Here is a 14,637-nt window from a genome sequence, read left to right as displayed (position 1 = left end):
TGGGCTACCCCCAGCCTCAAATGGAGATTTTAGGTTTCTTTTCTCCAAAAACCTGCTCAGTGCCCTTAAATCAGTATTTTCCAAACCTTTCCACCGTTTCAACACTTGAAAGCGAACCGCTGATCAATGCTTTGCAGACTGTACTAATCGATTAGGAGTGAACAGAGGGAGACGGGTCTAATGGCTGTTCCTGACTGAACAGGCCTTCCCATATGAGAGCAATTGTTCATTACAGGGCTATTTCATGGTGTTCGTCACTTTGCAAGCTTCTGTCTTTCATTCAGCAGCGTGTTGGATGGAGGAATGGCCCCGGGATATATTGTCTGCTCAGAGCTTGAATGTTGTCATGCTAGTTCCCAGTGATTTGCCTTGTGCAATTCAGGACTTTGAAAAATGGGAAATGTGTTTCGCAGACTTGGGGGAAAGGGGCTGTATGTGATATCAGTGTTACCCCATGCAGGATGTTAAGAAAAGTCTGTGGGAGAATGGAGTAATGTGTCGGTTCAATCCAAATCTTAAAGTAATGTTTTAGTACTTATGGCAGCTTTAATGTTTTATTACAATCAGCTCAGCATCCAGGTTTTAGAATGCATTTTAATGTTTTTCAGCACTCTGGCAGAACAATATTCGATTCATACAGCACAGACTGAGGTTTATAGGATTCACATGCAGTGCATTATAGATGTTTTGTTATAAAATACGCGTGTTCGCAGCCATGTTACTCCAAAGAAGCCAAAAGCAATAAGTCACTCATGCTCCGAGTTGAATTATTTACCCTACATTCCAACAATATGTAAAGTATCCAAAGCATCTCAATCGAAATCTTCCTGCAACACAGCTCAGTGATTCTCCCCATATTAAACAGAGACCTCTGGGCATGACAGCAGCCATACATTATTTCTACCTCACACTCTCACGGCTCATACGTCTACACACCACACACTGCACATAGCTCCACATATAACCCCTGATGCATTATTTCTCTAGCCTTCAGTGCGAGAGTCACAGGTGAGTCCTGGCTGCTTTCATCATAGTCTGGCTGTCCGGCTGGCTGGCTGAAGTCTCATCTGTCCCTGGGTTGAAATTGCCAATAAAGAGGGCCTCATATAGATCACCCCCAACGGGCGCTGGCGACCTGTCATGAAGACCATGATTCCTAGCTCTCAGACAGGGGAAGAGGGACAAATAACCTTCTGAATCTCCCTATTTCTATCTCTACACCCACCCCCTCAACGCTGTCTTTTTTTTCAGTCACACACACACACATACACATGTCCCCTCTGCCTCTCTTCAGGAGGCCATAAAGTGCCACACAGAAGGGATATAGTGGACACAGTCATAAGAGAGACAAGTGCCGGTCTGAGCTTTCACTTTCCTGCTCCAGAGGCAGTGAATCAAACTAATGGGTTAAAGACATGAAGACGGATAGCGGGGCGGATTAAGAGCAGGGGGGCGGATTAGGAGCTGGGCTGACGTTTCCCAAACACGTTCTCATACACCTGTGATTCTTTGCAATGAAAAAGATGGAGTTTCACTTTAACCTTTTGAAAATGGCAGGAAAAAGATGTTAATGCACCTCTGAGCAGACCTCTGAACACCAGTTCTGACCGTGCTCCTCTTCTCATATTATGGAAAATGATAGAAAATTATTGTATCGAACACATTTCGATGCATAAGAGAAAATGATAAAGGAATTTCTATGCAGTCCCACAATAAGTATTACTCTGATCATACTATAAGTGGACAACTGCTTTTTCAAAATGTACAGCATTGCTTTAGGAATTTTTCAAGATTTAGTTGATGTGCTTCTATAAAGTACCCATGATGCCATCTCGAACAGTCCCTTTCCAGATTCAGATAAAAAAGTTCATTTTTACTAGGCAGACTTCAGCTGAGACACTACTGGACTCTGAACGTGATGGACTCTGAGATTTCATTGAAAGATCCACAGTGCTCCCTGCTGGTGAAAGGCAAAACAGCAGCTCGGTGGCCAGAGTTCAGCATGTGCCAGCTGCACGACTTCAAACCTAAAGAACACGGGAGTCTCCCTCATCAAGCTCCCGGCCACGAAAAAGAGCACCGGCATAACAGCCTCCTCCAAGATTTTGTCTGAATCATGGATGAGAGACACAGGAAACAGAATATGAGACACAGAGAGATGGAGAGAAACCTGCATGGCCAGTGGGCAACTTCAATAAAAGACAATCTGACTTTTCAGAAGCTATAATAATCAAGATCCTCCCACCGTGGTTGTTTGTCTAAGGGGGACACGGATGGCTATGGAAGAAGAAATTCAGAGCAGTAATTAATACTCCTAAGTGACTGCTATTTGATGAGAAGCAGGGACAGGGACTATGAGCTGGTACTGTGTCCCCTAGCATGTCCCAGAGTCTTGTGGGTTGGCATCTAAGCAAAAAGGAGGAAATGGAGAAAGTGCCTTTATTACTCGTTCATTTGTCTTCAGGGGCCTCTCCAGATCAGAGTCCCTCCATCTACACACACACACACACACTTATGAGTATGCCATCCAATGTTAATCTTGTGTCACAAACATTAAAGAAAGACATGAAATGCCACAAAAATGTCAACACTCCACCCCTGTCACTGCCTCTTCCAGCCTTTCCCTCCCCCTTGTAAACATACTCAAACATACACTCATTTGCATGTGTGCTAGTGTTGGTGAGTGATGGAGTGAGGGACCTGCTTGTTGTTTTATAGCCTTTGGGTGCCTGCTTCTACATGGAGCAGCAGGGTGGTTCCTATAATCCCATCACTGTTGTCGTCATGAAGGCCCATAGGGCCCCGCCTAGAGGTGTGACATTTCTGGCATCCTCCAGCTCTCATTCACTCCCAGAGCCAGCAGCTCCCAGAGCAAAAAGACACACTACTGTTAGTCATGTACTACTCGGACTGAAAGTGACTTGCTGTATGGCTTGGAAGTAAGGAGGAATATATCTTTTGGGATGATTTTTAGGTTAACAGATTGAGTGTCAAAACTGGGTATTAAAAGAAGGCCTGACATATGTAATGAAGTATTTTTCGCATCCTCTTGTTAAGCAAAACTATTCAGGTTCAAAGTCAAAGATTAACCTCATAGCTTGCACAATACAAACTATCATCCTCGTACCAAAATCTTGTTTCATGTCAATTCCTTCAACCATGCATCAAACTCTTCGAACAAGCTAAAATCAGAAATATAACCTGACAGAAGCTGAAGGTACAGGCAGCAAGCTGACCCCCCTACATCTGTCTGTCTTCATCTCACAGCACTCAGCCTTCTCCCAAATTGTCATGCAGCCGCCTGGCGCCTGTCCCCGTGCTCACTCTACGGTGGGGATCCGACCTAGCACCAATATGCAATTTCACCAATCCATGCTGACAGCGTTCATGTCGACCACTCACAACCGATCCCGCTTCTCCTTCCGTGAGCATCTGTGTGGTTAGAACGCAGTATTCAGGAAAAGAGCTTTCACAGGTCATAAAAGGTAAGAGAGGAGACAGGCGGTGCTGTGGGCCCAGTTTCCCGGCTAGACAAATCAGTGTAACAGCATATTGTAAGTTACCAAGTAGGCATTGGGGGATATATCTCCCAAGACTGAGGCTGCGTTTATGGCTATGCCCATCTTGGGAAGCCCCACGGCACTATTGGTGAGCCCAACAGTAGATTTCCTTACTAATTTGACCCAAGTTCTGTATCACAATCGGCATGAGAAAACTCCCACAGGCTACAGTTAGTCCTAGGCACTGGGGATCGTTGTCCTCAGCCCGCCTGAGTCCAGACAGGATGTGGCAGCTTGGAGGCATTCAGTTAAAAGAGACACACTTTAATGCTGCAGGCATGCATTTATGGGAGCCCTACTAGGGTAAAAGTGTATGACGTGCTGGAGCCTATAAACAAACAGCAAAAATGGAAGGTTAGATGATTAAAAAGAATGTTGAGAATTAGTCTTACCTTGTTCCGTGGCATCTAATCATTCGTGATAGTCTGTGTACTCATTCTTATAATTAATTTGTTTTCTGGGACAGCTTTTTCTCAACAAATTGGGTTTAAAAATATCATCTGTTCTTTTATATTAAGTGGCCGCAGTGAAAAGAAGCCTTGTGGAAGGCAATAAACATCAATGAAAGTAGTTCACATAAAGAGCAACTGCTGCTGCATGTGAATCAAAAGGCCCACAGCATTTAACATTAAAGGGCTGTGTTAGACAATGGTACGATACAGGTGTTAGTTATCCCATTGAACATTTGTCTGCAGTGTGCTAGGTATTCACAGTTTACAGGCAAAGTAAAATCCTGCTGTGTTAGAGTATCTGATAATAGTGACATGTCAGTATGACAGCACTGAAAATAGCCAGTGAATTCTAGAAAATTCAAAGAACCAGTGTATTTTGGCCATTATGACAAGGGATAGGAAACTGTTAAGAAAACTTGTGCACTTTGGTTTAAAATATTCAGATGAGGTCCATGAATATGAACATTATATTTGTTATTCTCTAGTTCAGAATAAGTAAATACAAAAACCAAAGAGATGGCAAGACTAACTAGATGATGCAACTGCTTTCATTGTGAGAAACAAAGGGCTTTCATGCACACAGCATTGTGAGAATTGTGGTTTTGGTAAAAAAAAAAAAAAAAGAATATATGTTGACACTCTGGATTGTTTAAAAAAAAAGAGCAACACTTTAACTTTTATCCTCGAATCCTGCTCTGATTCGGTATTGGAGTCTATAGAGAAGAATTGAAAAAGGATTACTTTAACTGTGTGCCCCTTCTAAACCGTCTATGTATGTTGCAGTAGTTTAATTGCGGCTTATTTATATGTCCACATGGAGCACACATTTTCCATTTTTCGGAAAATGAATTGAAAAAAAAATTTGAATATAAATTATTCTACCCTGAATGAGATTTCCCATTTGTTTTCTCCATGTTAAATACAGCTATGACTCTAGTGTGTTATCACAAGAGTTTTCCTAGAGTCGCTGACATGACCTCAAGTCTCGTTGTTCAGTTGAACTGTTCCAGAGACAATCTGCTGAGCGTGAAAGCAAAGCTTTCAGTAAAACATCTCAGCCCGGCTGTCACTTTCTATGATGTCACGTATACATAGAAGTGCATACTCACACATCCACCTGGACAGTACATAGTTAGTAGACCTGGTTTTGAATGACAGGTGACATTTCATTATGGGGAAATCATAGAAGCACAGTCCATATCCAAACAGACGTGACACATTCAATGTCACAGCCAGGACACACGGCAGAGACAGACAAGCTGGCAAGGGAGCAAATGTTTTGCTGCAGGACTTTGCTGAAACTTCAGACCGAGCACTGCTATTCAGGTTCCATTTGACCACAAATCCTTTTTGGAAATATTTCTTTGATGCCATATCGCTACGAACTGTCAGAGCTGTAAAGCTTTCAGTTTTCATCAGGTCAGTACTCACTGTTGATGGGGTTTGGAATATAAAGCTGGGTCCATTTTAAAGAGTGGTGGGGGTGTATAAAAATTCAAAAACTTTTTAGCATTAATCAAATTTAAATACAAATCATTTCAACAAAACATTACTAGGGAGGAGACATGTATGTTTGTGTGTGTGCCTTTTTGACTAACTAGGGTTTCTTTTTACACACTAATCTTGCTGTTTTCTTATTACAACCTCGATAATTAAACTGATATATATAGACTTTTGTAAATTACATGAATTTGAATTATTTCTGCAGTCACTATCATGACAAATTATGTTACTTTGTATATATTTTCTTGTTCGGCATTAGGTTAAAGCAAAATCTTTAAATCTTTAAACTAAATTTCATAAAGGAATGTTGTTTGGGGAGTCTTCTTAAAGTTCAAGTTTCTGAAGCTCTCATTTTATTGGTTAAAGTAATTTGAAGTGTGACAATTTAGAGCATACTGGTATTTTATTTGACTGTATTAATCCTATGTTACTTTATTGAAGGAAAATAGATTAAGCCCACTGATGCAATACGCCGAAAGCAACTCGCAGCATGAGTTAATGTTTTAATTGGCTACATCTAGATTCAGTCATCTCTTTGTGGGCGGGCGTTGAGACTTTCGTCCAATCACATCATTCTCTCGCTGCGCTGCCCCTCGACAGTCAGAAACATGGCGTTACGGGAATTATCATCGCTGGAGAAATACTTGGGCCTAAAAAAGCCGAACAAATACAGTACACAGGGGGATAAAAAGGTATTGTGACGGGTCTTTGTTGCCCCATCTGCTGTTAGTGCCATATCGCTATTAAATTTAGATTAGGCTTGTAAGCAGTTGTAAGTAGCGCATGGTAGCTAGCAAGGGAATGCTAACCAGCTAGGCATGTGGACTGAATAGAAGGCTGCTCTCGTGGTGGTGTATCTACCTTATGTTATCAGACTAATGTTAACTGAGATTATCTGATACTCCAGCATATTTTGACACCAATATCGATGCCAGCTCTCATGTATCTAGAGGTGAGCGTTTTGAATAGCGCTGCCTGCTTTGTGTGTGGCTGTCCATACCAAGTAAGCGAGGGGTGGAGGCAGCTGTGTACCATTGGCTGACAGAGCGGATTTAAACCGCTGTGAAGTGGGCGTGCGCTTTAATTAATTACGATCCAGACTTAAAAGACCGACATGTGAATATATTGCGTCCGTTTTAAGGGATGCTGTACTGACAGTTAATCAGGCAAATGGTAAAGGAAAAGCGTGAAATGATTATTATACACAGCAATGTCAGTGGGTTGATAACGTCCTCGCCAATCCTGCTTTATTGTGCTGCAAGACACCCCTTACACCAAATTGTAGTTTTTGATCTCTCACCACCCCCATCTGTTGCACCTCTTCCTATAGGTACCTGTGCTACAGAATAATAATGGCCCTCCACTGGTGGGGCTGGTGACCATCGCCTGCCACTTGGTGAAAGAAGCAAAGCGCCCAGAGCTGCTGGGTGACACTGCAGAGAGCAGGGCAGTGGTGCAGCAGTGGATGGAGTTCAGAGTGACAAAACTTGATAGCTACACAAAGGAGGACATCAAGACCATCCTGAAGGTAGAAAACCTAATGTTCAGGGAAATCGCCCTTTTCTCCCGCATCCAGTCTGTAAACCTAAATGCATACAATATATTTGTGCATACAATGACCTCAGAGTTTGATGGTGATGATTCCGAGTTTATTAAAAAGTATGTTTTTGCTTACAGCTTTTAACTGTGGCCTCGAATTGTTTTGCTTTCCCTGAAAAAGAAATAACTTTGTAAAGTGCCACAGCATCTCGGTTTCTCTCGCATTCCCTTTTCTCTGTCAGACAGTTAGATGTGTGCGTGTGCGTGTGTGTGTGTGTTTGCCTTGTTAAGGCACAAGCAACAGGAATAAAGACTGATGTATGCCCCTTCAGAGACATGGCCCCACACGACTAAAAAAACTGCTTTAATGTGCCTGACGCCAGTCAGCATGAAACGGATCGTCAGCCACTGGTCTGCTGGACGCTAGGCGCCTTTTGGCATCGTCCTGTCAGCGTGAAGTGTCTGTCTGTGTGTGTGTGTGTGTGTGTGTGTGTGTGTGTGTGTGTGTGTGTGTGTGTGTGTGTGTGTGTGTGTGTGTGTGTGTGTGTGTGTGTGTGTGCACGCATGCACACTTCCCAGCATGACACGCTGTTGTGGCATGGCAGAGGAGTCATGCTGTGTTGCAGCATGTTATCTGGACAGGCCTCTTAAATATTTTAATGGTGCCACTTACAGAAGGAAGTCGCCCTTAGCGGCTCAGCTCTGGTGCCCAGTGGCCCCCTGTCCTGTCCTGCTGCTTAAGCTGCATCTTTAACACTCTTCTTTCAAGCACACCAGTCATCTCCCATTAAATTATCCAGAGATAACCAAAAAAATAAAAGAGTGTCAACAGCAGGGGTTCTCAAACTTTCTCACTCCAGGATGCGGATAAGATTTTCATCCTTTTTCAAGCTGAGACTTGTTTCTAAAGTAAACATCTTGTTACTCATGTAACATGAGGATAAACACGCCCAGCTGTTTTTGCCCTGGACTAAAAAAAAATGATTAAATACGAGGAAATTCTGGCACTCCGATTTAAACCAATTAGACTTAGAACTGGGTGATTGCCTGCTGCCACAGAAAGAAACAACTGTCATTTGTTTTATGATGCAGATGCTCAAGCGTACAGCGCATTAAATACACTTATTACTGTGTCTTTTGTCAACAGAGAGTTGACAAAACTATATGTAACATTTATGAACAAGAGCGAACAAGGAACGCATCAGGGATGTAAAGTTTTTCAATGGCGTATTATGACACAGGGACATGCAATTAAATGCATTTGTGAAATAGAGATGTCTTGTGCATTATTCCTTTCTATTAGTTCGCCTCATGTCTACTGTAGCAACGAGCCGCCGTGTTCTCCAGCTTTTACATGACTGACCCAAAGGGCGAAACCCTCTTACCTTAAACTGTAGATTCGCTTTTCATGTTTGTGAGCTTCTAAAAGAGTTTGGCCAGAGCTGTTCTTGTGCAGTGGCCTAAGTTCTGCTACAGCGTTGTCCGGCATCGCTTTACCTGAATTTGCCAGGTAAATAATGCACAGGTAGAGGAGAACCTGGGTTTGAGCTCCATTCGTTAGGTACAGCAGGGAACAGGTGGGGGTTGCAGGAGAGCTTCCTCCCCTCGAATGCACGGCTGGGCTTCAGCTCCATGGCTGTAGGCTAAGAAAAGCAGGATCTGATTCTTGAAGGGGAGGAAGTCTGCAGTCTTCATGCCTTGTTTGGCATCGCCCACTCTTGCCGCACAATAACTTAATTTGCCCCGAAGATGCTTCTGTGTGTGTTTAGTTTTCCCATCGCACAATGTACAAGTGCTAAAGATGGTCCCCTCCCCTGGGACCAGCACTTCCCCGCACAGACGATGACTGTGAAACACAGAAAAAGCTGCCCGAGTTTGAAACGGCTTCATTAGATTTGCAAGCGAGAGATGCAGTCATTTTGTGGTGGAGTAAACAAATAGCCCGTTTCGTACGGCATCTGTGCTAAGTCGCCAGTCATGAGGAGAGATGCATACCCCCTCAGGTTACACATTATTCCTATCCACATCACAGACACACATGCAAGCAAGCTAGAATCTGGATGTATGTACCTCACGCACCCACAGATATATAGGTTAATGAACCTGCTGTTCCGTCCCCTTTCATCACTATGGTATCCATTACAAAAAAAGACAATTAAACATAAAATCAAAATGTGTCCTTAACAAAGCTGAACGTTTACACCTGTTTTGAAATGAAATGAAAGCAGCTTAAAAAAAATGTCCTCCTCTCATAAAGGAAGCTTCATTAGTGATTCGTGTAATGTATTCATCTGTCATGTGAAGACAAGTGTGTTTACACAGAAATCTTGACATGATGCATATATTAGCATGTGTAATGAGTTTGCATTTGCATACTGAGTTCTGTTTGGAAATTTCCTCTTTCAGGACCTCAACCTCTACCTGCAAGACAAGGTCTACCTGGCAGGAGCCCATTTCACCTTAGCTGACAGCCTTATGTACTTTGGAATGTATCCACTCATCGTAAGTCACCTCCTTTCTTACTCACTGGACCTTGTAGTTGTAACTCTTCATTCATATGGGTCAGTACTTCTACCCAGTCTGTCATTGTAATGTCTTTCTTTTTCTTTTTTTTTTTTGGAGTGCTCAGATAGGCTCCCACCCATTAAGCAGTCCCAGCAGGATACACGGTTTGCTGATAATGGGTCAATTTGACTGATCGACTGATTCACTCTGCACTCTTACTGCCACTTACCAAGGACCATCCTTTTCCCGCTCTCACTTTTGCGAAACCACAACTCTGATTATCAATTTGTCATAGCATATAACACACAATTAGACCAGTCATATGGCCAAAGGGCATGAGAGCGAGCTGGCAATGAACACACGGATTCTAAACACAGTTTCAGTTCTCTTCAGACAGATAAAGTGATGTGGCATAAAGTGATGTCTTTAGCCTCAGACCAGGGACAAGTAAGTTTGTTACGCCTTGCAGGATAAAAAGAAAAGTGAGCTCAGAAATGGGAAAGGCAGAAGGATATGGAGGGAGGGAGGGGGAGATCACATGTTGAGAGATGTCAGCGGTTGTGGCGGAGATGGAAGTTTGCCCCCCCCGCCACCAGGCAGAGGAGCGTCACTTTGGTTTGCAATCAGTGTGGTTTTTAACCTCGGGGACAGCGGGTCAGCGAGCCCAACCCAAGGCCACAGCCTGTGCCGATGTTCAATTCATGAAAAACAACTTTACACAAACATTAAACCTGACTGTTGCTTGGATAGTTTTAGGCTCGATTGTCGTGTGTGTGTGATTTACATATTATGAGATAATATGAGATAATGAAGAACCAAATGCCTGATAAAGTTTATTAATTCGCAAGGGCGTCTCAAAGAGTTCTGCTGTTGGCTGTTATGTTGAAGTCTGCCACCTGAATTGTGCCACAATGGTGAAATATTCCCATCGGACACAAACTTTAAACTGACTGAAGATTAAAGCCATTTAATAACCACTGCCTTAAAGTTTCTGCTGCTGCGTGTTCTTCCCATCATGCACTGCAGATATCAGGTTAAAGGAGTTTGTAGGTAAATACTTCAGAAAATCAGTTTGAAAATGAACCATTGTTTATTTGAAAAAGCACTTTAAGTGGCACATGAGGTGAAAATATTCTGAATTTGACTTGACAGACAGTTATAATAAATATGTAAATTGTGTAATAGCAATGAGATGATCTGAATAAAGTTCCCTGTGGCCCTCTGAGTTTTGGATCTTGGGAGCTCCTTGTTAGAAACCAGCAGTCTAATCCTATTTGTGCTTTGCAGCTTCTTTTGTCTTCATAACTTTGCTTGAAAAGGCTTTTCAGTCAGAAACAGATTGTCTGCTTTTGAGAAGGTCTTAGTTGAATCACTGGAAGACTTGTCAGTGAAGCAGATTTACTGGCATCCTTACTCGTTGTGACGCTGGGTCTTAAAAAGTTTTTCCTTAAAAAAATCAGTCTTTCTTCCTTTTTTTTAATGCCCCCCCTCTCCTTCTCAGGTTGAATTGGCCATCCAGGAAAAGGAGCAGTATCTCAACGTGGCACGATGGTTCGACCACATCCAGCACCGTCCTGGTGTCCGACACCACCTCCCCCCAGTAGTTGTGCTCAGGAACAGAATTTACACCGGCAGACACCACTGAGCCCTAAAAATCCCCAACCTCAACCCCCCCCCCCCACCCCCGACTCGTCACGACTCCTCAGTCGGTCGGAGCAGAACCGTGCAGATGATCTCCGAACAAACAAGCGTGTATGACATCAGCGTCACGAGTTTAGCATGTTTCCATACAGTTACGTCCTCCTTCTCTTATTTGTGTTTTTGGATAACGACATCTGCTCTGATGATTGCTTGAAGATAAAAGCAGTTCGGTTCAAATTGCTAAAATAAAGTCAGTGTTTTTTTTTACTAATTGCATTACCCAGTAGTATCATGTGGGAGATGGAAAAATAACATCACATTAACCCATCAGCCATTCAGCCTAGCTAACACTATTTATAAGAGGTCTGGTGTCTTCACTGTTATTCATGGATGAGGGAGAAGTCTTTTTTTTTTTTTTTTTTTTTTTTTTTTTTTAAGATGTTAGCATTTGCTAGCTGTTTACAAAGGGAAGGCTGTATGGGTTGCGGTGCAGTGCTGCTATCTTGGTTAATAGTTGTTTCTATTTATAAATAATGATCATTTAATAAGAGCCTTGAACATGCTGTGACAGGTATCGCAGATTAAAAGAAGACTTAACTGGTAGTGTGTTGTGTTCTTGGGGGGCAATTTTCCAAATGCTTCCATCGTGCAATTCCTCTTAATTTGTCCAAATTAATGTGGTTGCTGCTTCATTATCTTAACTCCATGAAGACTGCAATTCTTATTCTTTCTCTGCGTCGTTTCATCTTAATTTGTCCAGCTCTGTTCTGTTATTTTATTGTTATTTTTGTTTGATTGTGACGTTTTCACATGCAGCTTTCACTGAACAATGTAGTTTCTCCTCATTTTGCGAGTGTGTTTATGTGCGTTCTGATTACCTCCCCGCTCTTCGTTCCACTTCCCCACCACCAGTTGTGTGGGCAGCAGTGAGCAGTTGAACGTCAGCCTCAGAGTCAGAGATCAGAGTGAGGCTCCAATCAGTCCCACTACCACCACTGTTGATGCTGCAGGCCACAGAGAGGGCAGCGGGCTCACCAGCTGCCACACAGATCCAGCCAGCCTAGGCCAGAACCCAGGCCCCTGGGCGACAGTCAGCCACTGTGTGTCATTTCAACCCTCACGCTCCCACGGGCTGCTGGAGAGAGAAGGACGAAGGGAGGCAGCGAGCCAGCGAGCGAGGAATGGAAGGGATGGAGGCCACACAGCAAAAGAGCACCCAGAGGCCGAGGGATCTTTTTGTGACGTGAACAATGATCCATGCCTCCGAAAGCGTGACTGCTGCTGGCTGGATGGTTGCTATTAGCACCATTATCAGGCCAGATCATGGTGGCAGAGCGTGTTTGTTCGCACCTTGAAGGTAAATGAACAGAAAAGCATCAAATTAAAATGAAGAACGATTGAAAGAATAACTGACAATGGTCTTTACCGTGTTCCACTTCTGATAACCCCTTTTCCCAGACTGAAAGCTGTCAGCACATTTCCTGTTCACTGTGTAAATGCTGCAGTTTCAGCCATGTATTTTTTTTAATTCCTCCCCGCTAACATGCTCCACATACCGAGCCTCTCGCTTAAAGCTTGTTGGTTTTCTCGTCTGATGTAAGCATGATGTTCATCCTGTGCCAATAAATCAAAGAGATACAGAGCCCCTGACCCCTGACTTCCCTGCTGATTATTCAGTGTGTACTTTTGCTATTCTCCAAGAATTTGGTTTGCGTAAAACCAGCCAGAAGACAGAGCTATTGTTCAGCGAGGTTCTATAAGGCGTCTCGCTGTGTGTTTGTTGCAAGTGTTACAAAGTAGATGCGAAGGATAAAAACAGCTCGCAGTCATTTGAGCGAGCCTTGTGACTTGTTGGGGCAGTTTATGCGGTAGTCTGCCATTAAAGAAGGCCTTGTCCTCCCGGTTATGTTAACACTCTGTTGGAATTCTGTTTATCAGACAGTTGTACTGCATTCTGAGGTGTAAATAATCAAGTTTTGCCTATAAAAGTTTTTCTGGATGAATAGTTTTGATTCTTTTTTTTTTATTTGCAATGATACCTTTATGGCAAACCGTGCAAGCTTGATATTACGGATACCAGCATTTTGCAAAATAGTTTCCCACAAAAAAAAAACCTGTTCCCTATATCTGTTCAAATTAGAATTGGTAAAACATGCCATAGACAGGGAACTTCTTTACTCTTTGCTGATGCTGGTGGCACATCCTCAGAATGCTTTAGTGGTTCCGTTCCCACAGTCTGGTTTCCTCCCTGATCAAACCCGAGTGGACTTAAAGTGAGGCAAAGTCGTGAGGCCACAGTAGGAAACCAGGACAGAGGTATCAATTAGGGATGACCTTCGCAACGACATCTGAGGGCCGAGGGGAGCATCGCTCGGCAGGGGTGGCTGTCTGTGGAGGCCCTGGACCTACAGGAGTCCCACCCACGATGCCAACTGGGCCCCGGCCAGCCCAGCAACCAAATCAAGGACAGTTTAGCTCGCTGCATGGTGAGAAGTCAGTAAGTTTGGGCTCTCACCCTCACCCATCAGAATAAGCTGATGACTTCATTTTTCACCGTGGAGCTGTGCAGAGATGAACGAGAACTTTTTTTATGCCTGAAGACGGGCGTAAAGGGACAAAAGGTGGGAAAACCTTTGAAAACTTCAACCCTGTCTCCAAGAGAGTCTAGATGCTGTATAATATTATTTCTAATCGTAATGCATTGATTTACAAAACATTCAAACTTCATAGATATTTTTTTAATTCAAAGACAATATATCAAATGCATTTATTTCTAAATTTGTATATATGCAAAACAGTTGAAATAAGACATAAGATGTCTAATTTGAAGGGAAAAAAAGCACCTTGCAGACCAGAACACATAATATCTTTTAGAATAACTGTAATAATAACAATAATGATAAATGTAGTTGTCGACAGCCGACACAGTGGTCTCAGTTTGGGAAATCCTAAGGTTTCGCGAGGAGTGAATTTTACACGTTCTAAAGCAACTCAAACCTCAAAGATTTAATTGCAGTTTGATCAAGCGCTATATTGTGGATTTTGACACCATGTCACGTCATGCAGTTGTTTCCTTTGAGAACGTTCATGTAGCAAAATGGGCTGCAGTCTGCAGTACATCCTGAGTTGCACCACTGTGTTGCTACGTGGAGCACATTAGACAGATCAAATCCATGTAACTGCTTTATGCAAAAGTGATGCAGTGTAAGAACTCACAATATAGCTAAGTTTTTTTTTTTTTTTAAGTGTGAGATGTTTTTGATGGCGAAAAATGTTCTCCTTCCATGGCCCCCTTCTGAGTAGCTGTTAGCTCATCAAATGAAACCCTCCGATTCTCCAAACTGAGAGCGCTGTGACCACTGTCTTCTGCAGGCCAGTACTGCACCGAACCCAAGGAGCAACATATCCCTTCAAAGTAACACTGCAAAGAATGTGGG

At 43.0% G+C, this 14,637-nt stretch overlaps 1 protein-coding gene across 1 annotated transcript; it reads left to right on the top strand.

Moving 5' to 3' along the window:
- The first annotated feature begins 6,096 nt into the window (after positions 1–6,096).
- eef1e1 (eukaryotic translation elongation factor 1 epsilon 1) lies at positions 6,097–12,850 on the top strand. Its single transcript, XM_075452762.1, has 4 exons — positions 6,097–6,207; positions 6,846–7,043; positions 9,461–9,556; positions 11,061–12,850. Exons 1-4 carry the CDS (start codon positions 6,124–6,126, stop codon positions 11,202–11,204), a joined length of 522 nt encoding a protein of 173 aa, XP_075308877.1. The 5' UTR covers positions 6,097–6,123; the 3' UTR covers positions 11,205–12,850.
- The last annotated feature ends 1,787 nt before the right edge of the window (positions 12,851–14,637 follow it).

The sequence above is a fragment of the Odontesthes bonariensis genome, chromosome 20 (genome assembly GCF_027942865.1).
Source record: "Odontesthes bonariensis isolate fOdoBon6 chromosome 20, fOdoBon6.hap1, whole genome shotgun sequence".
Classification (NCBI taxonomy): domain Eukaryota; kingdom Metazoa; phylum Chordata; class Actinopteri; order Atheriniformes; family Atherinopsidae; genus Odontesthes; species Odontesthes bonariensis.
The sequence above is the reverse complement of the archived record's forward strand: the minus strand, read 5'-3'. Positions and strand labels throughout refer to the sequence as shown.